Raw genomic sequence first — 25573 nt, forward strand, 5'->3', positions numbered from 1 at the left:
CTCTCCCTAGTCCAGCTTCACAGACACAGTGACTCTCCCTGATCCTGCCTCATAGTTGCAGTGACTCCCCTTAGTCCTGCCTCATAGTGGCGGTAACTCTCCCTAGTTCTGCCTCATAGTCACAGTGACTCCCCCTAGTCCTGCTTCACAGACACAGTGACTCTCCTTAGTCCTGCTTCACAGACACAGTGGCGCTCCTTAGTCCTCCCTCATAGTCGCAGTGACTCTCCCTAGTCCTGCTTCACAGTCATAGAGCCTCTCCTTAATCCTGCCACATAGACGCAGTGACTCTTCCTAGTCCTGCCTTATAGTTGCAGTGACTTTCTTTAGTCCTGCTTCACAGACACCATGACTCTCCATAGTCCTGCCTCATAGTCGCAGTGACTCTCCCTAGTCCTGCCTCATACTTGCAGTGACTCTTGCTACTCCTGCCTTATAGTCACAGTGATTCTTCCTAGTCCTGCTTCACAGGCACATTGACTCTCCCTAGTCCTGCCTCATAGTCGCAGTGCCTCTCCCTAGTCTTGCCTCATAGTTGAACTTACTCTCCCTAGTCCTCCTTCACAGACACAGTGACTCTCCCTAGTCCTCCTTTACAGACACAGTGACTCTCCCTAGTCATGCTTCACAGACACAGTGACTCTCCTTAGTCCTGCCTCATAGTGGCAATGACTCTCCCTAGTCCTACTTCACAGACACAGTGACTCCCTGGTCCTTCCTCATAGTCTCAATAACTCTCCCTATTCCTGCGTCATAGTTGCAGTGAGTCTCCTTAGTCCTGCTTCACATACACAATGACTCTCCCTAGTCCTGCCTCATACTTGCAGTGACTCTCCCTACTCTTGTCTCATTATCACAGTGACTTTCCCTAGTCCTGCTTCACAGACACAGAGCCTCTCCCTAGTCCCGCCTCATAGTCACAGTGGCTCTCCCTAGTCCTGCTTCACAGGCACAGTAACTCTCCTTAGTACTGCTTCACAGACAAAGTGACGCTCCTTAGTCCTGCCTCTTAGTTGCAGTGACGCTCCCTAGTCCTGCTTCACAGACACAGTGACTCTCCCTGGTCCTGCCTCATAGTCGCAGTGACTCTTCCTAGTCCTGCCTCATATTTGCAGTGATTCTCTCTAGTCTTGCTTCACAGTCACAGAGCCTCTCCCTAATCCTGCCACATAGTCGTAGTGACTCTCCCTAGTCCTGCCGTATAGTTGCAGTGACTCTCTTTAGTCCTGCTTCACAGCCACAATGAATATCCATAGTCCTGCCTCATAGTCACAGTGACTCTCCCTAGTCCTGCTTCACAGACAAAAAAGCCTCTCCCTAGTCCTGCATTATAGTAGCAGTGACTCTCCCTAATCCTGCTTAATAGACACATTGACTCTCCTTGGTCCTGCCTCATAGTCACAGTGACTCTCCATAGTCCAGCCTCATAGTCGCAGTGACTATCAGTTCTGCATCACAGACACAATGACTCTCCATAGTCCTGCCTCATAGTCGCAGTGACTCTCCCTAGTCCTGCCTCATAGTCACAGTGACTCTCCCTAGTCCTGCTTCACAGACACAATGACTCTCCTTACTCCTGCTTCACAGACACAGTGACGCTCCTAAGTCCTGCCTCATAGTCGCAGTGACGCTCCCTACTCCTGCCTCATAGTCTCAGTGCCTCTCCCTAGTCCTGCCTTATAGTAGCAGTGACTCTCCCTTGTCCTGCTTCACAGACACAGTGACTTTCCCTGTTCGTGCTTCATAGACACAGTGGCTCTCATTAGTCCTGCTTCACAGACACAGTGACTCTCCATAGTCCTGCCTCATACTTTCAGTGACTCTCCCTACTCCTGCCTCATAGTCCCAGTGACTCTCCCAAGTCCTGCTTCACAGACACAGAGCTTCACCCTAGTCCTGCCTCATAGTCGCAGTGACTCTTCCTAGTCCTGCCTTATAGTCACAATGACTCTCCCTAGTCCGGCCTCATAGTCGCAGTGACTCTACCTAGCCCTGCCTCAAAGTCGCAGTAACTCTCCTTGGTCCTGCTTCATAGTTACAGTGACTCTCCCTAATCCTGCCTCATAGTTGCAGTGACTCTCCCTAGTCCTTCTTCTCAGACACAGAGACTTTGCAGATACAATCACTCTCTCTGGTCCTGCCTCATAGTTGCAGTGACTCTCCCTAATCCTGCCTCATAGTTGCAGTGACTCTCCCTAGTCCTTCTTCTCAGACACAGAGACTTTCCCTAGTCCTGCCTCATAGTCGCAGTAACTCTTCCTAGTCCTGCTTCATAGTTGCACTGACTCTCTGGTCCTTCTTTGCAGCTACAATAACTCTCTCTGGTCCTGCCTCATAGTTTCAGTGACTCTCCCTAATCCTTCCTCATAGTCGCAGTGACTCTCCCTAGTCCTGCTTCACAGACACAGAGACTTTTCCTAGTCTTGCATCATAGTCGCAGTAATTCTCCCTAGTCCTGCCTTATAGTTGCAGTGACTCTCCCTAGTCCTGCCTCATAATCGCAGTGACTCTCCCTGGTCCTTCTTCACAGATACAATGACTCTCTGGTCCTACCTCATAATTGCAGTGATTCTCCCTAGTCCTGCCTCATAGTTTCAGTGACTCTCCCTGGTCCTGCTTCATAGTCGTAGTGACTCTCCCTAGTCCTGTCTCATAGTCACAGTGACTCTCCCTAGTCCTGATTCACAGACACAGTGACTCTCCCTGGTCTGGCTTCAAGTCGTAATGACTCTCCCTAGTCCTGCCTCATAGTCACAGTGACTCTCCCTGGCCCTTCTGCACACATACAATGACTCTCTCCCTAGTCCTTCCTCACAGTTGCAGTGACTCTCCCTAGTCCTGCCTCTTAGTTGCAGTGACTCTCTGCTTCTGCTTTTATTCTGGCTATGTTAGTTCCTATTGATTAGCTATGTGCTACAAAGTTTTATATGGAAGTCTGCTCGGTTGTGACCCAGGTCATAGGATCCTTCTGCAGTGGGTGAAATGGTGCTGGTCACTTCATGGGTTTCATGCAAAGCGAACAGCATATTGTTCAAAATAACAAGGTTTAGCAAATTCCTAAATGTAAAACAAATTTATATCTATCTATAATATATTGCACATAGAAGATAGGACAACAGGCTGTAATGTCAAAAGCGCTGCAGCCAATCGCTGTACTCAGCAGCTTGTGCTGTTTAGATTAGCAGTGCTGCTGGGCCTGTGATTGGCTGTAGGGGTGTAGTGTGATGACACTGCTGCAGGCTGTAGTCAATCACTAGAGCAGGGGAGGAAATGCAGCACAGGACCAAGGGAGGCTGAGTCTGTCTCCCCATGGATGTTCTCCCAGTAGGACCTGCCACAGACAGGGCTTAATAGGAAATCAGCAAAGTGACAATGCTCTGCAATGCAGAAGTCCTGCAGTTCCCTATGGGAGGATTAAAAAAAATATAGATAATTGTTCTCAAAAAATGTTATAGCATAAGATAACCACACAAAAAAAACAATAGAAAAACTAATAACATCAGAATCACAGAATCAAAATCTTATTTTTCTTTTTTATCACTTTACCCCCCAAAAAAATGGATAAAAAAAGCTCAAAAAGACAAATATACAAAACAGTTCCCTTTAGGAACTCCACAATCTCACAGAAAAAAACTCACACAGCTCCGAAAAATAGAAAACAGTTACAAGTGCGTCTCAGAACGTGACAACAACATGATGATGATTATTTTGTGTTTTTATAAAAGTAGCAAAACATAAAGAAGCGACATAATGTTTCTACCGCCACGATCAGACCGACCTGTGGAATAAACTTATCATGTGATGTCAGGGGTTTTTTTTCCATTACACCTAACAAAGGAGTTTTTTTTTGCAGTTTTTCAGTAGATTATCTGGTAAAGTGAATGGTGTCATTAACAACTACTACTCGTCTCGCTAAAAACGTGCCCTCACATGGCGACGTCGACGGAGGAATAAAAAATCTAAGGCTCCTAGGGGGAGGGAATAGCAAACAAGCAAAAATGGCCGTGGCAGGAAGGAGTTAAAATCTGTGAGTATAAAGGGTTTCATCTTCCAGTTGTAGAATATTCCGGCGCGCGTCGGGGCTCAGGCGTCATCTTCTGTCAGCAGAGCAATCAAAATACTGAGGATGAGTCCGGAGAGGAAGAGCCGAGGGCCGGAGTCGGAGTCCAGAAATGTTCCTGGAGAAAGAATATAAAAGATCAATAGACTAAGATTGACATCTGTGTATACAAGCATATACAGTATATACAGTGGTGTAACGTGTGGGGGGATATAGGGGCAACTAATTCTATCAGGGTGCAAAATGTCCTCCCACTATTGTTGCCCACCCCGCGAAGAAGGAACTAGATGATTAACATAGTCAGGCTGCATTGACATCTTGGTCAGTGCCACATGTTCCTATGCAGAGCAAAACAGTCAGAATGAGCTCATCAATGGCTGCTGCGCTCTGCATAGGCAGTAACTGAGATAACAATTCTCTCAGTATCATGAAGTCAGATTTGATATTTCAGTCGCTGCCTATGCAGAGCGCAGCAAACAATGACAAACTAAGGTTAGGGTTGCACAAGTTATCTGATTATGCCAATTTTGTCCAAATTTCTAGGAGGTGGAAAAAAAAAAAAAGATTATTCACCTCCACTGTATTCAGCCCATGAAAATTGGACTGCAATCGGATGTAATCCGAGTGCAGTCCGATTTTTTCCACTGACACATAGAATTGAATGGGTGAGTGCCATCTTGGGGGTGAATTGTGTATGCTGCGATTTTTTTCCTTGGATCAGCTCGGTCCAAAGAACAAAATCAGACGTGCACAGCCCCATAGAATAACATAGTGATGCGTACTATCTGTCAAAACAATATATTTAACGGTCGTGTGCATGAGCACATTCAGGATATCTGAAGTTTTTGTAAAATTTGAGAATTTAATTCTCAAATAAATTCACTCATCTCTACAAACTCATCTTGTCCGATGTGCTCTGCATAGGCAGTAACTGAGGTGGCAAAGGCTATATATTGCTCTCCCACTGCTCACCTACTCTCCGCAGGAGAGACAGAGACCACTAATGTTACACACACGCTGCTAAGTTCAGATAGGGCGAGACGGGTTTCATGAATTCTTTGGAATGCTGGGGGAACCGTTACTCAGGGCGAACATAGGCTGCAGCTTCTCACAGGCACACGATAGATTCAATTGCTGACCAGACACATCTGACAAGAGTCTTTTTCAACAGTTTAACAGTGGAATTTAATCTGAAGCACGACCAGTGCAATCCAGGGATATTACAACAACAATGTTCATTACAGTACAGTCTTCACAGTCTTGAGCAGCTCCAGTAACAACACAGTAATTTCTTCACAAGGCACAGTATTACAGTCTCTTCAGTAGCATAATTCAGCATAGATTAGATCTCTTAGCAGCACACTTCTATGCATACACATCCACAGGTTTTTCCTTCACAAGGACACAATAGTACACAGCATTCTTTATCCTGCATTCAGATGGAGGGGGGGGGTATTCCTTCCAGTCCTTATCTTCCTGCCTGATAATACTCTGCACTGTTAGTTCAGGAAGTTTATCTGACCTGTGTTTAGTTTCTGTCCTGATCTGAATCCTGTTCCCTTGCCTTCTGTCAGATACAGATAACACACCACCTCTCTCTTTGGCTTCAGCCAGACTACAATAATAAGTTTCCCACAATCCACCTGGTGCACTGCTAAAACACTCCCTGTCTCCTGTGACTGTGTTAACGCCTCTAGTTGCTGGATGCTTCTGGAGCACAACACTTCCTGTCTCCTGTGCTTGTGTTATTTGTAACAGTTGCTGGATGCTTTTGAAGCAACAGCACTACTTCTGCATGTCACACTCGTCCCTCCTTTTTGAATGTCGTCCTCGACATTCATCTTAATTGGTCAATCTGACCAATTCTGAGACAGTGGTGAAAGTTGAGTAACTTTATATACAAATTGGCATAACATTTCTAAACATTTATAACAATCTATTCTACAGTTCTGGGGCACAAAATACTTTTCTTTCCGGGGCGCTGGTAACCCACGTCACTGAGCGTGTATACAAACATCCATTCTGATCTGATTCTATCCGTTCAGTCATGTCCGACCCTAAGATACTTTGTAGACCGTTTCTCTCCTGATTCCCAGTTTTCCAAGGCTTTAATCATGTGCTTAATGTTCATCTCCATGTTATTCTTGATAGTGTCCAGTCATTGGGTCTTTAGTCGCCTGTTTCCTTTTACCACTGACCATTAAAAGTAGTATCTCCTTTTCTAGTGAATTTGCTCTCATCACGTGCCCAGAAAAGGTCACCCTCTGTTTGGTAATCTTTCTTTCGAGGGTTTATACAGTGGGGAAAATAAGAATTTGATACACTGCCGATTTTGCAAATTTTCCCACCCACAAAAAATGGAGAGGTCTGTAATTTTTATCGTAGGTACATTTCACATGTGAGAGACAGAATTTAAAAAAAAATCCATAAAATAACATTGTAGGATTTTTACATAATTAATTAGCATTTTATTGAATGAAATAAGTATTTGATCACCGATCAACCAGCAAGAATTCTGCCTCTCACAGACCTGTTAGTGTTTCTTTAAGAAGCCCTTCTACTCTGCACTCATTACCTGTATTAATTGCACCTGTTTGAACTTGTTACCTGTATAAAAGGCACCTGTCCACACACTCAATCACACTCCAACCTCTCCAGCATGGCCAAGACCAAAGAGCTGTCTAAGGACACCAGGGACAAAATTGTAGACCTGCACAAGGCTGGGATGAGCTACAGGACAATAGGCAAACAGCTTGGTGAGAGGCAACAACTGCTTGCGCAATTATTAGAAAATGAAAGAAACACAAGACGGCTGTCAATCTTCCTCAGGCTGGGGCTCTATGCAAGATCTCGCCTCGTGGGGTAAGGATGATTCTGAGAAAGGTCAGGAATCAGCCCAGAACTACACGGGAGGACCTGGTCAATGACCTGAAGAGAGCTGGTAACACACTATGTAGTAACTATGTTAGTAACACACTATGCCGTCATGGATTAAAATCCTGCAGGGCACACAAGGTCCCCCTGCTCACGCCAGCACATGTCCAGGGCCATTTGAAGTTCGCCAATGACAATCTGGATGAGCCAGAGGAGGAATGGGAGAAGATCATATGGCCAGATGAGACCAAAATAGAACTTATTGTTATAAACTCCACTCTCCGTGTTTGGAGGAAGAAGAAGGATGCGTACAACCCCAAGAACACTGTCCCAACCTTGAAGCATGGTGGTGGAAACAGTACCGTATTGAAAGGAGGATGGATGGGATCATGTATCGCTAGATTTTGGCCAATTACCTCCTTTCCTCAGTAAGGGCATGGAAGTTGGGTAGTGGCTGGGTCTTCCAGCATAACAATCACCCGGAACACAAAGCCAGGGTAACTAAAGAGTGGCTCTATAAGAAGCATTTCAAGGTCCTGGAGTGACCTAACCAGTCTCCAGACATGAACCCAATAGAAAATCTTTGGAGGAAGCTGAAACTCAATGTTGCCCAGCGACAGCCCCGAAACCTGAAAGATCTGGAGAAGATCTGTAGGAAGGAGGGGGCCAAAATCCCTGCTGCAGTGTGTGCAAACTGGGTCAAGAGCTACAGGAAACGTCTGACCTCTGTAATTGCAAACAAAGGTTTCTGCACCAAATATTAAGTTCTGTTTTTCTATTGTATCAAATACTTATTTCATGCAATAAAATGCAAATTAATTATGTAAAAATCATACAATGGGATTTTCTGGATTATTTTTAGATTCTGTCTCTCACAGGTGAAGTGACCTGTGATACAATTTACAGACCTCTCCATTCTGTGTAGGTGGGAAAACGTGCAAAATTGGCAGTGTATCTGTAATGAGTAATGACCCAAAAGGGGCCATTACAAACATTTCTGCATTCATATGAGCGCATGGCACACAGTGTTAACATAGTGGAAGCCGGGACCCAGTCGGACCTTGGGACGGAATACGTCCCCCCGACGCCAAGGATTGCGGGCCCTAGGTCAATCAGGGTTGCCCCCACGGTCTACAGCTCCTGCACCTCAGCCTCCTCCTCCTCTTCAACCTCCATCTCCGAAATGACCACATCAGTCACAAGCTGGAAGCACTGCAGCACTGCCTCGGCAAAGCGGCAACAGGCCTATCTGTGGCTCACACCGCTGAACCTACAGCCAGGCATGGTCGTGTGTGACAATGGCCGGAACCTGGTGGCGGCTCTGAGGCGAGGCGAGCTCACACACGTACCATGCCTGGCCCATGTGCTTAACCTCATGGTTCAGCGGTTTCTCAAATCCTACCCGGAGCTGCCGGATCTGCTTGTTAAAGTACACCACCTGTGTACCCATTTTAGAAAGTCAGATACAGCTTCCGCCGCCCTTGCCATATTTCAGCAGCATTTGCAGCTTCTGGCTCACAGACTGGTATGTGATGTCCCCACGCGTTGGAACTCTACACTGCAGATGTTGGGAAGGATTTGTGAGCAGAAGAGGGCAGTTGTTGAGTACCAGCATCAACAAAGCCGTCGGTATTCAGTTCAGACTCCACACATAAGACCTCAGGAGTGGACATGGATGTCAGACATATGTACCATCCTCCAAAACTTTGAGGACTCCACCAAGATGGTGAGCAGTGATGATGCCATAATTAGCGTCACCATCCCACTTCTCTGTCTTCTGAAACGCTCTCTGCTCACAATCAAAGAGGATGCATTGCAGGCGAAGCACGATGAGATGGAACAAGGAACCATACAGGGTGATTACACACAGCCAAGCCTCATCTCATCCCAACGTGGATTGGGTGACAATGAGGAAGAGGAGGAGGAGGAGGAAGGAAAGGAGCTAGTTTCGTGCACTATAGAAGGTACTACCTGCACAGCCGTCATACCGTCTGTTCAGCGTGGATGGCCTGAGGACAGAGAGGAGGAGGAGGAGGAGAGCATGGTCAGTCATCCTCTTGGTGAGGACACGGAAGTCTTGCCTGTTAGTAGTCTGGCACGCATGGCTGAGTTTATGTTACGCTGCCTTTCCCATGACCCTCGCGTTCTCAAAATTTTGGGTGACAGTCTTTACTGGTTAGTGACACTTCTAGACCCCCGCTACAAGGAGAACTTTATATCTCTTATTCCTGAGGCGGACAGGTCTACAAAAATGGGGCAGTACCAGAAGGCCCTTGTTGCGGAACTATTAAAAAAATTCCCATCTGAAAACGCTGGCGGCAGAGGGCACATTTCGTTGGACAACCAAGAAGTACAGGCGAGAGAGACACAACTCCAATCCAGCAGAGGCAGGGGAACACTGTCAAAGTTCTGGGAGAGTTTTCTCAGACCCTCCCATCGCACAGGCCCTGAGGTGCGGGGTACTCTCACAAGGAGTGCAAAGTTTGGGATGATGCTGAGGGAGTACCTTGCCGACTGTACCAACATCCTCCGTGATTCCGCTGTGCCTTATAATTATTGGGTATCCAAGCTGGACACGTGGAATGAACTGTCTCTCTATGCCTTGGAGGTCCTGGCCTGCCCTGCCACTAGCGTTTTATCAGAGCGGGTTTTTAGTGCCGCTGGTGGAATTATAACTGATAAGCGCATCCGCCTGTCAACTGAAAATGCTGACAGGCTGACTCTTATGAAAATGCACAAGGGCTGTGTAACATACCTGGCGGCGTTCTTGCATAGGGCACCATCTCCCACTATGCAAGATCGCAAACTTGATCATCAGTCCAGTCTGCTAGCCTGGCTTCTTTCCATGCTGTCTGCTTGCCTCTGTTCTGGCTGCTTAGGGCGGCGGCCCGGTCACTTCCTGTTTATTGTAGCTGCTGTGGGCACACCCCTAATGCGTCCTCAGCCTATTGCTGTCAGTCACTGGATATTTAAGCCAGCTTCACCTGGAAGCTGATGCCTGAGCAACTTTATCATTCAGTGTGCTCCTTGACTCTGAATGTGCCAGGTCCTGTTCTGTTTCTCCTGCCTGTCTGCCTTCCTGGAGGCTGTATTTCCAGGCCTGTCTGAACACGCTCCTAGCCTGTTCGTCCCGCCTTCTAGGGGCCGCATACCTAGATCCATTATCTGTGTTTCTTGCCTGTCTGTCCGCCTTCCTGGAGGTTGTATTTCCAGGCCAGTCTGAACACGCTTCTAGCCAGTTCGTCCCGCCCTCTGGGGGCCGCATACCCAGACTCGCTCCTGTATCTCGCTGCAGTGTCAGTTCTTGTCTGAACACTTAGTTCCTGTCTGAACACTCTCCTAGCCTGTTTCCTGTTTTTCTCTATGTCCTTACCTTCCCTTTTTCTGCAGAGTCTGAACCTGCACCTAACTCCTACTCGTTTTCGCTGTACTTCCATTTGTGAGTTTAGAGTCCACTCGCTACTTCATTGCAAGTATCTTGTGTGTATCTGGTTCTGCTTTTCCTTTCCACTCTGTTCCGTGTGAACAGAGCCCTGTCCCCTCTGCTCTGCCTTGCTCACCGCTCCGGCGGTTCTTGCCTGCTCTGCCTTGCTCACCGCTCCGGCGGTTCTTGCCTGCTCTGCCTTGCTCACCGCTCCGGCGGTTCTTGCCTGCTCTGCCTTGCTCACTGCTCCGGCGGTTTCTGCCCGCTCTGCCTTGCTCACCGCTCCGATGGTTTCTTGCCTGCTGTGCCTTGCTCACCGCTCTGGCGGTTTCTGCCCGCTCTGCCTTGCTCACTGCTCTGGCGGTTTCTCTCTGCTCTGCCTTGCTCACCGCTCCGGCGGTTCCTGCCTGCTCTGCCTTGCTCACTGCTCCGGCGGTTCTCGCTCTGCTCGGCCTTTGCTCGCCGCTCAAGGCGGCCTCGCTCTGCTCTGCCTTTGCTCACTGCTCCAGGCGGTCTCGCTCTGCTCTGCCTTTGCTCACCGCTCCAGGCGGCCTCGCTCTGCTCTGCCTTTGCTCACCTCTCCAGGCGGTCTCACTCTGCCCTGCCTTTGCTCACCACTCCAGGCGGTCTCTCTCTGCTCTGCTCTTGCATTATACTGTATGGAGGACTATGTGGGGCCCATTATACTGTATGGAGGACTATGTGGGGCCATTATACTGTATGGAGGACTATGTGGGGCCATTATACTGTATGGGGAGGACTATGTGGGACCATTATACTGTATGGTGGACTATGTGGGGCCTATGATACTGTATGGAGAACTATGTGGGGCCCATTATACTGTATGGAGGACTATGTGGGGCCCATTATACTGTATGGAGGACTATGTGGGGCCCATTATACTGTATGGAGGACTATGTGGGGCCCATTATACTGTATGGAGGACTACGTGGGGCCATTATACTGTATGGAGGACTATGTGGGGCCATTATACTGTATGGAGGACTATGTGGGGCCCATTATACTGTATGGAGGACTATGTGGGGCCCATTATACTGTATGGAGGACTATGTGGGGCCCATTATACTGTATGGAGGACTATGTGGGGCCAATATTCTGTATGGAGGACTATGTGGGGCCATTATTCTCTATGGAGGACTATGTGGGGCCCATTATACTGTATGGAGGACTATGTGGGTCCATTATTCTGTATGGAGGACTATGTGGGGCCCATTATACTGTATGGAGGACTATGTGGAGCCATTATACTGTATGGAGGACTATGTGGGGCCATTATACTGTATGGAGGACTATGTGGGGCCATTATACTGTATGGAGGACTATGTGGGGCCCATTATACTGTATGGAGGACTATGTGGGGCCTATTATACTGTATGGAGAACTATGTGGGGCCCATTATACTGTATGGAGGACTATGTGGGGCCCATTATACTGTATGGAGGACTATGTGGGGCCCATTATACTGCATGGAGGACTATGTGGGGCCATTATACTGTATGGAGGACTGTATGGGGCCATTTTACTGTATGGAGGACTATGTGGGGGGCCCCTTATACTGTATGGAGGACTATGTGGGGCCATTATACTGTATGGAGGACTATGTGGGGCCCATTATACTGTATGGAGGACTATGTGGGGCCCATTATACTGTATGGAGGACTATGTGGGGTCAATATTCTGTATGGAGGACTATGTGGGGCCATTATTCTCTATGGAGGACTATGTGGGGCCCATTATACTGTATGGAGGACTATGTGGGTCCATTATTCTGTATGGAGGACTATGTGGGGCCCATTATACTGTATGGAGGACTATGTGGAGCCATTATACTGTATGGAGGACTATGTGGGGCCATTATACTGTATGGAGGACTATGTGGGGCCATTATACTGTATGGAGGACTATGTGGGGCCCATTATACTGTATGGAGGACTATGTGGGGCCTATTATACTGTATGGAGAACTATGTGGGGCCCATTATACTGTATGGAGGACTATGTGGGGCCCATTATACTGTATGGAGGACTATGTGGGGCCCATTATACTGCATGGAGGACTATGTGGGGCCATTATACTGTATGGAGGACTGTATGGGGCCATTTTACTGTATGGAGGACTATGTGGGGGGCCCCTTATACTGTATGGAGGACTATGTGGGGCCCATTATACTGTATGGAGGACTGTGTGGGGCCATTATACTGTATGGAGGACTGTGTGGGGCCATTATACTGTATGGAGGACTATACTGTCCGGTTTGCACTGTGCGCTGTGAGGATTCGCCGGTTTCGGAGCGGTTGTAGAATTTACAATAGATATCGCTCATGTAATGTAAGAAGTGACATCTTTGGATTGTACTATATCTATATTTCTCTGCGGTATCTGTGCATCATGAATCGTGGTATGACTGAGACTCTTTCCCCCGGGGCCCATGAAAACCTGGAGCCGGTCCTGCCTATATGACCTTTCTACTAAATGTACTCTAGGAACATTCAGTGCGGCTGTATCCTTCTGTATTCTTCTATGCAGTGATTTCATCTATTGTCATCCAATATTAGTGACCAGGAGGCCATTGGGCATGAGGACTGGGTTAAGATTCCTCTTTAACTCTGTCAGAAGTTGATGTCTATGCATCACATCTGCAACAGGTCGTAACAGCTAAAGGTGCAGCAGGTTATAACAGCCAGAGAAGCAGGAAGTCATAACAGACAGGTGACAGCCAGATTATCTGCCGGTTGTAACAGTTAGATGGGCTCTACTAAGCACTAAAGACACTGGCCATGAAGGGGTGAATAATCCTGAGACTGCAGTAGTCAGTTAAAGTGGGATTTTGTCCAGAATTTGGAGAACCTCTTGTTCTATTAGTTCAAAAGCTAACAACTTACCAGAAGTGCACAAAGGATTCTTCATTCTTTCTCCTAGAAAACCAGAAAGAATTTTCAGAAGAAATATTTTGATTAAATACATTTCAACTAAGAAATGTTAAAAAAAAAAAAGTATTTTTTTTTTGCCATGTGAGAAGCAATAACTTTCCAAAAATTTATATTTTATGCCACGACATTATTATAATTTCTGGTTCACAAAATGTTACGGTCTGTATTCTTTTTTGTACTTGATTTAGAACAAAATGTTCATAGACCCCAGCGAAGGGGGAGATTTTCTTCCATCTACTGGATGCATTTCAGTTATTGGCTAATAAAATAAGAGATGATGAGTCCCAAAATATTTCAGAATAGGCACATTTGTATTGTGTCTCCTATCGGGAGACTCCTCTGTCCTCCTCCTGCAGACTTCTCTGTCCTCCTCCTGCAGACTTCTCTGTCCTCCTCCTGCAGACTTCTCTGTCCTCCTCCTGCAGACTCCTCTGCCCTCCTCCTGCAGACTTTTCTGTCCTCCTCCTGCAGACTTCTCTGTCCTCCTCCTGCAGACTCCTCTGTCCTCCTCCTGCAGACTTCTCTGTCCTCCTCCTGCAGACTTCTCTGTCCACCTCCTGCAGACTCCTCTGTCCTCCTCCTGCAGACTCCTCTGTCCTCCTCCTGCAGACTCCTCTGTCCTCCTCCTGCAGACTTCTCTGTCCTCCTCCTGCAGACTTCTCTGTCCTCCTCCTGCAGACTCCTCTGTCCTCCCTCTAGACTCCAATTCCCCCCCTCCAGTCTCAAGTATTCTCGCTAAACACTTATCTGCAGACTCCTTTATTGCCTCCAGACACTTCCCTCCAGTTTCCTCTGTCCAGTACAAACCTCTCTGTCCTCCTCCACTCTCCAGTATTCTCCAGACTCCTTTGCCCCTTCTCTAGATTTCATTTTCCTGCTCTCCAATCTCCACTGTCCTCTCCAGAATCTTCAATTTCCTCAAAACACCACCCAGATTCTTCTATCAATTACAGACTCCTCTGTCCTCATCCAGATTCCTCTGCTCCCTCCAGATGTCTCTGTCCTGCTCTAGACTATAGATTCCACTGTCCCTCTCTCTATTCAACTCTGTCTCCTCCAGACACTTCCTGATTCCTGTCTTCTCTTCACACTTGGCTCTTGACTCTTCTGTTCCCCTCTGATTCTTCTATTCCTCGAATCCTCCCTTGTAGACCCCATTCTCCTGTCCAACTTTAGACTCCAATGTTACCCACAAAGACTCCTCTCCACCCTCCTTCAGACACCTCTGTTCTTGTCAAAGACTTACACTGGGTACGGAAAGTATTCAGACCCCTTTAAATTTTTCCCTCTTTGTTTCATTGCAGCCATTTGGTAAATTCTAAAAAGTTCATTTTTTTTCTCATTAAAGTCCACTCTGCACCCCATCTGGACTAAAAAAAAACAGAAATGTAGAAATTTTTGCAAATTTATTAAAAAAGAAAAACTGAAATATCACATGGTCATAAGTATTCAGACCCTTTGCTCAGAAACTCATATTTAAGTCACATGCTGTCCATTTCCCTGTGATCCTCCTTGAGATGGTTCTACTCCTTCATTGGAGTCCAGCTGTGTTTCATTAAACTGATAGGACTTGATTTGGAAAGGCACACACCAGTCTATATAAGACCTCACAGCTCACAGTACATGTCAGACCAAATAAGAATCATGAGCACAAAGGAACTGCCCAAGGAGCTCAGAGACAGAATTGTGGCAAGGCACAGATCTGGGCAAGGTTACAAAAGAATTTCTGCATTACTCAAGGCTCCTAAGAGCACAGTGGCCTCCATAATCCTTAAATGGAAGAAGTTTGGGACCACTAGAAGTCTTCCTAGACCTGTCCGTCCAGCTAAACTGAGCAATCGTGGGAGAAGAGCCTTGGTGAGAGAGGTAAAGAAGAACCCCAAGATCACTGTGGCTGAGCTCCAGAGATGCAGTAGGGAGATGGGAGAAAGTTCCACAAAGTCAACTTTCACTGCAGCCCTCCACCAGTCGGGCCTTTATGGCAGAGTGGCCAGACGGAAGCCTCTCCTCAGTGCAAGATATATGAAAGCCCACATTGAGTTTGCTCAAAAACACATGAAGGACTCCCAGACTGCGAGAAATAAAATTTTCTGGTCTGATGAGACGAAGATAGAACTTTTTGGTGATAATTCTAAGCGGTATGTGTGGAGAAAACCAGGCACTGCTGATCACCTGTCCAATACAATCCCAACAGTGAAACATGGTGGTGGCAGCATCATGCTATGGGGGTGTTTTTCAGCTGCAGGGACAGGACGAATGGTTGCAGTTGAAGGAAACATGAATGCGGCCAAGTACAGAGATATCCTGGATGAAAACCTCTTCCAGAGTGCTCTGGACCTCAGACTTGGCCGAAGGTTCACCTTCCAACAAGACAATGACCCTAAGCACACAGCTAAAATAACAAAGGAGTGGCTTCAGAACAACTCTGTGACCATTCTTGACTGGCCCAGCCAGAGCCCTGACCTAAACCCAAGTGAGCATCTCTGGAGAGACCTGAAAATGGCCGTCCACCAACGTTCACCATCCAACCTGACGGAACTGGAGAGGATCCGCAAGGAAGAATCGCCGAAGACCCCCATATCCAGCAGTGAAAAACTTGTATCATTCCCAAGAAGACTCATGGCTGTACTAGCTCAAAAGGGGCTTCTACACAATACTGAGCAAAGGGTCTGAATACTTATGACCATGTGAGATTTCAGTTTTTCTTTTTTAATAAATTTGCAAAAATTTCTACATTTCTGTTTTTTTTCAGTGAAGATGGGGTGCAGAGTGTACTTTACTGAGAAAAAAATATGAACTTTTTAGAATTTACCAAATGGCTGCAATGAAACAAAGAGTGAAAAATGTAAAGGGGTCTGAATACTTTCCGTACCCACTGTATAGTGAGGGTGGGGTCTGAATACTTTTCATACCCACTCTATCTGTCCTCTCAAGATGTCTCTGTCTAACTCTAGACTCTAATGTTTCTCTTCATGCTCCTTTGTCCTTCTCCGGACTCCTCTATTCTCATCCATGTTAATCACCTGTCATGGCTCTAGTACTGGGCTTTGGCATGTGCGGCATCCTCTCTACTACTCCACCCAGGTTTATTTTCGGTAACACGGCAAGCATCTCTGAGGTCATCACCCAAGGCCTTTTAAGGCCAGCTCAGGCATCAATATGTGCCGGAGTATTCAAAAAAGTCTGCTTCCACATGCATTTATAGAAGTTAGCTTCATCTGCCTCAAGACTCTGCTCCGGCCGACTGACTTATTATCTTTCCAACATCTCTTGAGTCTTAACTTCTATTTCCTGGCTCCAACCTGTAAATCCTCCCCTAGGTCTGCAGAATAAAATTAATAGTAACTGGCTCATTTCGGTTACAAGTTCCCAATTGCATACGTCCCTGCTATTAACCCTATTCCTGCTGCAAGTTCAAGATCAGTTTTACGTCTGCTGTTCCTGTGTGTGACTTGCCTCCCTCCAAACTCGTATGTCCTCCTCCAAACTCCCCGGGGCAGGACATGTAGATAATATATTATGTTGTAAAGACAGGTTGTAATAAATGTCTCACCTGTCACCATCAGCGCTTCATTATTATATCCATGACCAGAATTGCACACAGGGTTTTTTTCTCTTCTCTCCTACAAATACACAGATAATTGTATTACACATTTGCATTACAAAAAAAAAAAAAGTAAAAAACGGTTAAACCTCTGGAGAGGACGCAGAACAGCTAGATCATAATCAAAGTGCGCATAAAGTAATTCGAGAACTTCTCCAGATGCAGCACAATGAATCTGGTATAAAACGAAGGCAAAAAGGTAGAAAAAAAAATCAGTTCAAAAGTTCAATCAATTCTTTATTGATTTTTATCTAATAATAATAAAAAAAAACCTACAAATACCATCAGGCTCTTCGTAAACTCATTGTCACTGGTTTCAGAAGGTCCTAATATAGTGCCAATGAAGAGGCCCAGAGGAGTCTGGATGGGGACAGAAGAATATAAAGGGAATGAAATCAAAACCATCTTCTGATATGTCTTAGGTTTCTGAAAGGCTCCGCAGACTTTTATCAAACACGCTTTGTTTTACTGGATGTTTCTTTTACCTTCTTGCTATTGCAGTCAGTTTTTGTGCTTTTTTTTCCTTTTTTGATCCTCGCCTTCTGAGAACCAGAACATTTTAGGGTGCCACCATTTAACCACTTAGGCGCTGCAGTAGTTATTGTCTGTAGCATCCAAGAAGCTGAACAGCCGGGATAAAACTCATGTCCGGACCCAACTGATGCCATCAGGTTTCAAAACCATATGTTATAGCTGACACCAGCTGCAGATGGCCAGAAGCTGAGCCTGTGGCATCCTCAGAAAGGAATGTAAAGGAGAGACAGAGAAGCCAAATAAAAAGCTTGATGAAGGCCCTGGAACAGGAGAGGGGCTTAGTTATTAAATCATAGCCTCTGGGAATTCAGAGGCAGCCGGTGGTTGTAAGGAAGCCGCAGTGTTTGTAGGAAAAAGAGCAGCAGTGATGGCAAGAAAGGAACCTGGATAGCAGCAGATTGGGTTTTGCACACCCTAAAACCTTCCTTGGTGCCCTAAAATTGGGACAGAAGGGGACTCAGCTGTACGGAGCCAGGAGTCTGGACAGGTACTGCTGTGGATTAGTGGGGACCCTGAGACAGTAAAGGATGGGACTGAGGCAAAGTGTAGACCAGATGTCGGGAGCCGAGATCTCAATCTGCACATGCACCGCCTCCGGTGGCCATTTTCCTGAATTCCACCGCAGTGAAAACAATAGGAAGTACGGGGACTCCGCCAACATTTTCGTAAAGCCTGTTACCCGCACCGCCGCACACACCTTCCTCCCAGCCCGAGGCCCACCGCATCGCCCCACTCCTGCCGCCACCAGCTTCCTGCAGCAGCCACCCGGCCTCCTGGGACTTTGCTCCACCACAGCTGTCCACCCCCCCGTAAGGTACATTTGGACTATAAGATGCACCCCAATTTTCCCCACCAAATTTAAGGGGGAAAAGTGCATTTCATAATCCGAAAAATGTAGTATATTCTGCAATATTTCGGTATTGCCGTATATAGAAAAAAATCAATGTGACCTATGAAACCAGCCAGAGAAACACCATTATATCAGGGGTAGGGATATTCAACAGATCACAGCACTCATGGCCACCCATTGGCACCACATGATCGCGTCTCATGGGCACCAATGAGCGCATGGAATGGTGCTCCCCATAGCCACCAGCTACACATACCGCTGTCACAGACTAACACTGTTCATTTAGTGGTTAACAGCATTAGGCAGAGCTCGGCTTCACCCGTGGCTGTTAGAGAAGATGTCAGATGATGACTAAATAACACAGCCATTATGAAATATGCGGGCTCAGCTCCTGAGCCTGCAACATGGACAGGGAGACGACATAGGAAGTAAAACTACATCATATGTTGGGAAGGGTTTTTCCAGCAGCAATTAGAGTCAGATCCTCTCACTGCTGTTAGAGGTGGCTGTCGTCTAAGTAACAAAGATCTTGAGCTTCATATACCTGAGACTTCACTATGATGGATATAGAGGTTGTGGGGTGGTAAGGGGTTAAAGCCGGAACGAAGAATCTTAGGACGCTTTTCTGGGACTGTCCTCTGTCCTCAGGGTCGTCCATCAATGCCAGATCCGTGCTTTGTCCTTTTCTCTGTTTGCCGGCGGTTGTGTTGTCTATCGTAGCTCATTCGTGTTCAGAACCATTCAAGTCAATGGGAGCAAGTCATAATATCAGCCATCGGACCCCCACTGTCCTGATATTGATGACCTATCCTATGGGAAGCCCCTTATTACACCAGTGACCTAATAATACTCATATCACACTCACCTCCTAGGTATGCACAGTTGAAGTAGCTGCACAGTTCACCCGAACTTTCCAGAGTATAAGAATTTCCATCTTTTTTTATGTTACTAAATGTTTCTGCCACCGGAATCAGGACTTCCTGTTCCTCAAACGCTGATAGATCATCAATGTCTACACCAAAGCAGGTGGTGATGGTGAAGAATGATGAAGAACCAAACGATTCTGCTATAAATCTTTTCTTAGATGAAGATGCAAACTGCCCGAATCGGAGCTCTGAAGACACGGTGTAACTCTGCGTACTGCCCCTGAAGACCGTGAGACCCCTGGCACAGCCCCCGCTCAGCACCTGTAACGCGCGGGTCAGGTAGAAGTGAAGAGCTTTAAAGTGGAAATGTTGCATGTAATAATCCCGGGACCGTCCAGCGATGGAGATGTTACCATTCAGCTGCTTGTAGATGGGGTACGGGGACTCCATCGTGTACAAAACCACCGCCACCCCGTATTCATCCTTAAAGGAGCTCGGGAGATTTAATGTGCCTCTCTTCCAGTTTTTGGTCGCTTTCTTCCACATTTCATCAAACTGGTTGTACTTTCTTTCTTCTTCCAGAATTTTTGCCATTTCACTCTCCATTTTGTCTTCACAACAAATATATTGATCGTCAAATGCATTGGGCATCATGTTCAGGTCCAGGACCTGACCGCAGCGCTGGAAGAGAAAATGCTTGGGATATGACATCTAATGGGCAGATTTACATCATTAACTTAGACTAGACAGTCCTAAAATACGTCCTTTCCAAAGTCCCACACAAACGAGTTGATAGCATCACCCACACAGCCAATTTTTCCATTGAGGTGTGCGATGGAGCAACAGTCAGGGACCTGAAATAAAAGGGTATGTGCTTGTCAGTGTTAGAACTGGGGGTTAGTGATGAGCGAGCATGCTCGTTACTCGAGATTTACGAGCATGCTCAGGTGTTTTCCCAGTATCTTCGGTGTGCTCCAGTGTTATGTTTTAGTCACTGCCGTGTGCATGATTTGCGACTGTTTGACAGCTTTAATACATGTGAGTAATGCCTGTTTCTTAGGCATTCCTCACATGTATTAAAGCTGTCAAACAGTTGCAAATCATGAGCACAGAGTGACTAAAACATAACACCCGAGCACACTGAAGATACTTGGAGAGCACCCGAGCATTCTCGCCGAAAGGGTTAACGGAACATACTCGCTCATCACTACTGGGGATCTTTGGGCCCTAGGAGAATATTCTGAGGGTCCTCTCTGCATCAAACAAGGGTTCATCCATCATCTTATAGTTTCATAGATTTAAGGTTGACGGTAGACTTAAGTCCATCGAGTTCAACCTATGGCTTAACGTTGATTGAGAGGAAGGTAAAATCCCCATGAGACAGACACTAATAGCTCCAAACTCCATACAGCAATCAGACTAGTTCTCTGGATCAATGCCCATCACAGAAGCTAGTGCCTATAACCTGTAATATTATATTTATCAGGAAAGTCATCCAGAACCTTCTTGGACTTTAATAGTGAATCAACCACTACAATATCATATGGCAGAGAGATCCATAGTCTCACTGCTCTTACAATAAAGAATCTGCCTCCGTGTTCATGATTAAACCTTCTTTCCTCTAGACGTACCTACGATCCTGCTTGTTGGAATATCATCAATAACATCTAATAGGTTATTTCTGAATCTTCCCGTAAGGAATAATAAACCCTATTGGGGAATGATGGCTCCAGTGTCACCTAAAAATGGGGTTGTCTTCTGCTGGAACTTTGGGAGCCATTCCTGTGTCAGAGCCTAGACCCCTATAGGATCCTTGACTATTTTGGTGGGCCATCTTAACCTGGTGTTTCATTGGATCCCAAGACCAGATGTGAAAGTGAATATTTTGCTTGAGAACTCACAATTTTTTATGCACACTGGATAGTTACCTGTGTAGAGTGGAAGAGATGGAGAACACACACAAGCACTGCAAATTCTCTGATCATCTTGACCTGTGAAGAGAATTCAGAAAGTCCCGTGTCAGCTTATGTTGTCCTAAAAACTTCTAGCCTTCATTTAGTCAATATGCAGTGAGTTCTGGGAAAGACACACAGACCTCACATCCAACCTATATTACTGGGAGAGACACACGGATCTCACATCCAGCCTATATTACTGGGAGAGAAACACAGACCTCACATCAAGCCTATAGTACTGGGAGAGACACACAGACCTCACATCCAGCCTATATTACTGGGAGAGAAACACAGACCACACATCCAGCCTGTTATGCACACGCCCGGACTGGCTGGCGTGTGCGTGATTAGTGATCCCACTGTACCATGAACCGGGGAGTGCCTGGAGGGGCGTAACTAAGTATCAACCTGATCCGACCAAGGTCGCACGGCGGCTCAGTCGACTCCGTGCACCAAGGAGGAACCGAGCAGAGGGACCAGGTGCTACTCCTAGGTCAGACCCCGGACACGGCTGTTGACCCACACCGGGGAATGCAGGAACAGGCAGGTTAGGCTTGCTCACTGACAGGTGGGTATTGGCAGGCACGACTGGTATGCAGACAGGTGGGTACTGGTAAGCATGACTGGTATGCAGACAGGGGGGTACTTGCAAGCACGGCTGGAGTGCAGACAGGGAGGCACTAGCAGGTTGGAGCACAGGCTGGATAGGGTCCAGTACAGACTAGGATTCAGGAACAGAACCGCAGATGCGGTAGACAAGTAGAGCAGAGAGGAACCGCTGGAGCGGTGGGCAAGGCAGAGCAGAGAGGTACTGCTGGAGCGGTGAGCAAGACAGAACAGAGAGGTAACGCCAGAGCGGTGAGCAAGGCAGAACAGAGAGGTACCGCCGGAGCGGTGAGCAAGCAGAGCAGGGCGAATCCGCAGGTGCGGTGAGCAAGGCAGAGCAGAGCGAAACCGCCGGAGCGGTGAGCAAGGCAGAGCAGGGAGGAACCGCCGGAGCGGTGAGCAAGGCAGAGCAGAGCGAAACCGCCGGAGCGGTGGGCAAGGCAGAGCAGAGAGGAACCGCTGGAGCGGTCAGCAAGGCAGAGCAGGGAGGAACCGCCGGAGCGGTGAGCAAGGCAGAGCAGAGAGGAACCGCCGGAGCGGTGAGCAAGGCAGAGCAGAGAGAAACCGCCGGAGCGGTGAGCAAGGCAGAGCAGAGAGGAAAGGGCTCTGTTCACATGGAACAGAATGGAAGGGACAAGCAGAACCAGAAACACACAAGGTACTTGCAATGAAGTAGCGAGTGGACTCTAAACTCACAAACAGAAGTACAGAGACAGCGAGTTGGAGTTAGGTGCAGGTTCAAACACTGCAGGAAAAGGGAAGGTATGGACATAGAGACAAACAGGCTAGGAGAGTGTTCAGACAGGAACTGATACTGCAACAAGATACAGGAGCAAGTCTGGGTATACGGCCCCCAGAATGGCGGACAAACAGGCTAGGAGAGTGTTCAGACAGGAACTGATACTGCAACGAGATACAGGAGCGAGTCTGGGCATACGGCCCGCAGAAAGGCGGAAACAGGCTAGAAGACACAGATAACAGGTCTGGGAATACAGCCCCCAGAATGGTGGGACAGGCAAAAAACAGAACAGGACCTGGCAACTTCAGAGTAGGAGCACACTGAAATTAGTGTTGCTCAGGCATCTCCCACAGGGTGGAGTGGGTTTAAATATCCAGTGACTCACAGCAATAGGTTGGGGACGCATTAGGAGTGTGCCCACAGCAGCTATAAGAAACAGGAAGTAACTGGGCCGCCGCCCTAAGCAGTCAGACCAGAGGCAAGCATACAATATGAACAGGAGCAAGGCTTGCAGACTGGCCTGAAGGGTAAGATTGCGATCTTGCATAGTGGGAGGTGGTGCACTATGCAAGCACGCCGCCAGGGATGTTACACAGCCTATGACACGCCCCCGGGGCCGTGGGGTACTCGGCAGCCGGGCCTTCTGTTAGATGGCTTGGGGAATATCAGGGTGGCTGGCCTGGTCCGTGGCCCAGGGCGGTAAACTGAAAGGGGGGGGGGAGTTTATATTTATAGGGGTTTTAGGATAGTTCATGACGCAACCTGTGGTGTCTGGTGCTGCGACAGTCCTCTGGGGCAGGTGTTAGGGCAGCTTGGGATGGAACGGCTCCCCACAGGTGGAGCAGGCCTCAGGGCAGCGTAGAAGGAATATTGGATGTCAGTGCAGGGGAGAGACGGCAGGATGGTCCCGGAGGAAGGACGGACACTCACACGGGGGTAAGCTTCAGTACCTTTACTGGTGATGCTGCTGGCACGGTCCAGGGTACTCTAGGTGAAGGGCACACTTCTGGACTCTCCCCAGTGAGTAGGTATAGGGCCTCCTGATCCGTGGCTTATTGCTCTAAGCTTCTGGCCTGCCTGGAGCCGGGCCTAGCTTGATGACTCTCTCTCTTTCTCTGCACCTACTGACCTGGTGGTAGGGCCTTCTCTTTGGAGATCACTCTCCCTGGACGCAGGGGCCTCCGTGACTCCTAGCCCTGATGCTTTAGTCAGTGTTTGGTGAACCTGGGACCTGTAGTTCTCCAGGGGTTCCGGTGGTTACTACTGGGTGTAAGGAGTCCCTGTAGGCGCGGACCCAGTGTCCGGTATAGACAAATCGGGGCGAGCTTACTATGCTCCTCTGCCCCCTTAGCTCCACACTCCTTCTCCTCTCGCCTTCGGCCACACTCGGGGCCATCACTACTTGGCAGCTGGCGTGCTGCGCCTGCACCGCTCTCTGAGCGTCGGCACGCTCCTGCACTACTACCACTGCTCCCACTCCTCTTACTCTTCCTCTGAGCAGGAACTCTGTTCTTTTTCTGCCTAACTCCACCCTCCAGTATATATATCCCTATCCGGGCTCCCTCTGCTGGTCTGAGGTGGTAGGGTGGAGGTGTGTGAATGTGCTGAGGGCCTCTTGTGGAGAAGTCCATCCATGCATCCTTCTGGGTTCTGTGGCACCTATGCGCAGCAGGGCGCCACATTCCCCCCTAGCAAAACTCAGTACTCCTGGACTGAAGCAATTTTCAAAACATATTAACAATAACTCTTCCCTTTATGGGAGGCACATCTCTTGAACGTTACAGGTGTAAAAACATAGAAATATATACAAATATAGAGCGTCATCAGAGTCTTACAAGTTAATGGTGTGCATTTCAACGGTGAAAGAGCATGAGGCACATGAGGGACCCGCCTGAAAACCCTCAACGTAGGCCCTGGGCGTGCCTACAGGGCATTGGTGATCCAGATGCTGGACCACGTCTTCGGTCACGCCAAACGGGTTTTTGTTCTGAGGTCGCCTAAAGGGGCACTCCAGGGAGTGCAATATGTACAAGTAAGCAGTTTTTGGGCTGCACACAGTCCTCAGCCACAGAGTTCTTTATATACCCTTACGGGTAACTAGAGGCAACAAGAAAAGTGTCCATACCACTTAAATTGTCCATAGTAAGGCAAAACACAAGTTAAGAAATACATACACGGAAATACACAATATTATACCCCAGGGGCAACTATTTACATTGTCAGTGGTTTTACTATTCACTATACCTGACAGGGGCCTGGCCTCTCATACTGCGTGTTGACCTACGTAGTACTGGGATGCTTGAGGCACTGGTGTCTGTACTACCAGCTATTCTGTCAGTTCTGTGTGTTGGAGGGCTGCAGGGTTGCCTTAACCTCTCTACGGGACTGGCAAGTGTACCATTGGCTGGGCCTTCTTGCTTTGCTCCAATCGGGGATCCTTCTTGAGCAGGCTCTTCCGGAGCACTTACAGGTTCTACTTGCTGTGGAGGGTCTTCTGGCTGTTGAAAGAAGTGGATCACAGGTATTATCACTGCTCCTCCTAGTTGGGGCCAATATGCCGGGAAATCTCCTAATTCAGTACGTATTACTGCTTCTTTAGGCTCCTCCGGTACGATGAGAGGCACTTCTTCTTGGGGCTTTAGCAGGTCTGGACACAACTTCAGATGGTCTCTAGATACCGTTGCAGTCGTTCTTCCTCCGTCCTTGGTGATTAAACAGGTCTTCTTGTTATCAAATCTTGAATTTAGCACAGTGTAGGGTTCCCTCTCCCACTGGTCATCAAGTTTGTGGCTTCTTCTTTCTTTTTAGTACTACCTCTCCAGGTGCTAAGGGTTCTGCTGGTGCACCCCTGTTGTACTGTGCTTCCTGCTTGTCTCTTACCCTATTCAGACTGTCTTCGACACAGGCCTGTACTGCTCCTGTCGAGTCGTATCCCAGTCCTCAGTGGACATATCTGCTTCGGGTTCTACTACACCAAGCTCCAGGTCCATGGGCAACTTTCCGGGTCTTGCTCGCATGAGATATGCTGGAGTACAATTGGTGGAACTCACAGGTATGTGATTATATAAATCTACCAGGTCAGGTAGCAGGTCTGGCCACTGATTTCTCTC

The 25573-nt window shown here is 47.6% G+C and overlaps 1 protein-coding gene across 1 annotated transcript; it reads right to left on the reverse strand.

The window, feature by feature from the left end:
* Positions 1-4083: 4083 nt before the first annotated feature.
* Positions 4084-21148, reverse strand: LOC141243585 (ecto-ADP-ribosyltransferase 5-like). The gene is made up of 4 exons (XM_073668935.1): positions 21092-21148; positions 19163-19844; positions 13262-13294; positions 4084-4178 (listed from the first exon to the last, which is right to left on the reverse strand). Exons 1-4 carry the CDS (start codon positions 21146-21148, stop codon positions 4084-4086), a joined length of 867 nt encoding a protein of 288 aa, XP_073525036.1.
* Positions 21149-25573: the final 4425 nt, after the last annotated feature.

This window comes from Phyllobates terribilis, unplaced genomic scaffold (assembly GCF_046119375.1).
Source record: "Phyllobates terribilis strain yellow unplaced genomic scaffold, ASM4611937v1 Scaffold_2__4_contigs__length_985480577, whole genome shotgun sequence".
NCBI lineage: Eukaryota > Metazoa > Chordata > Amphibia > Anura > Dendrobatidae > Phyllobates > Phyllobates terribilis.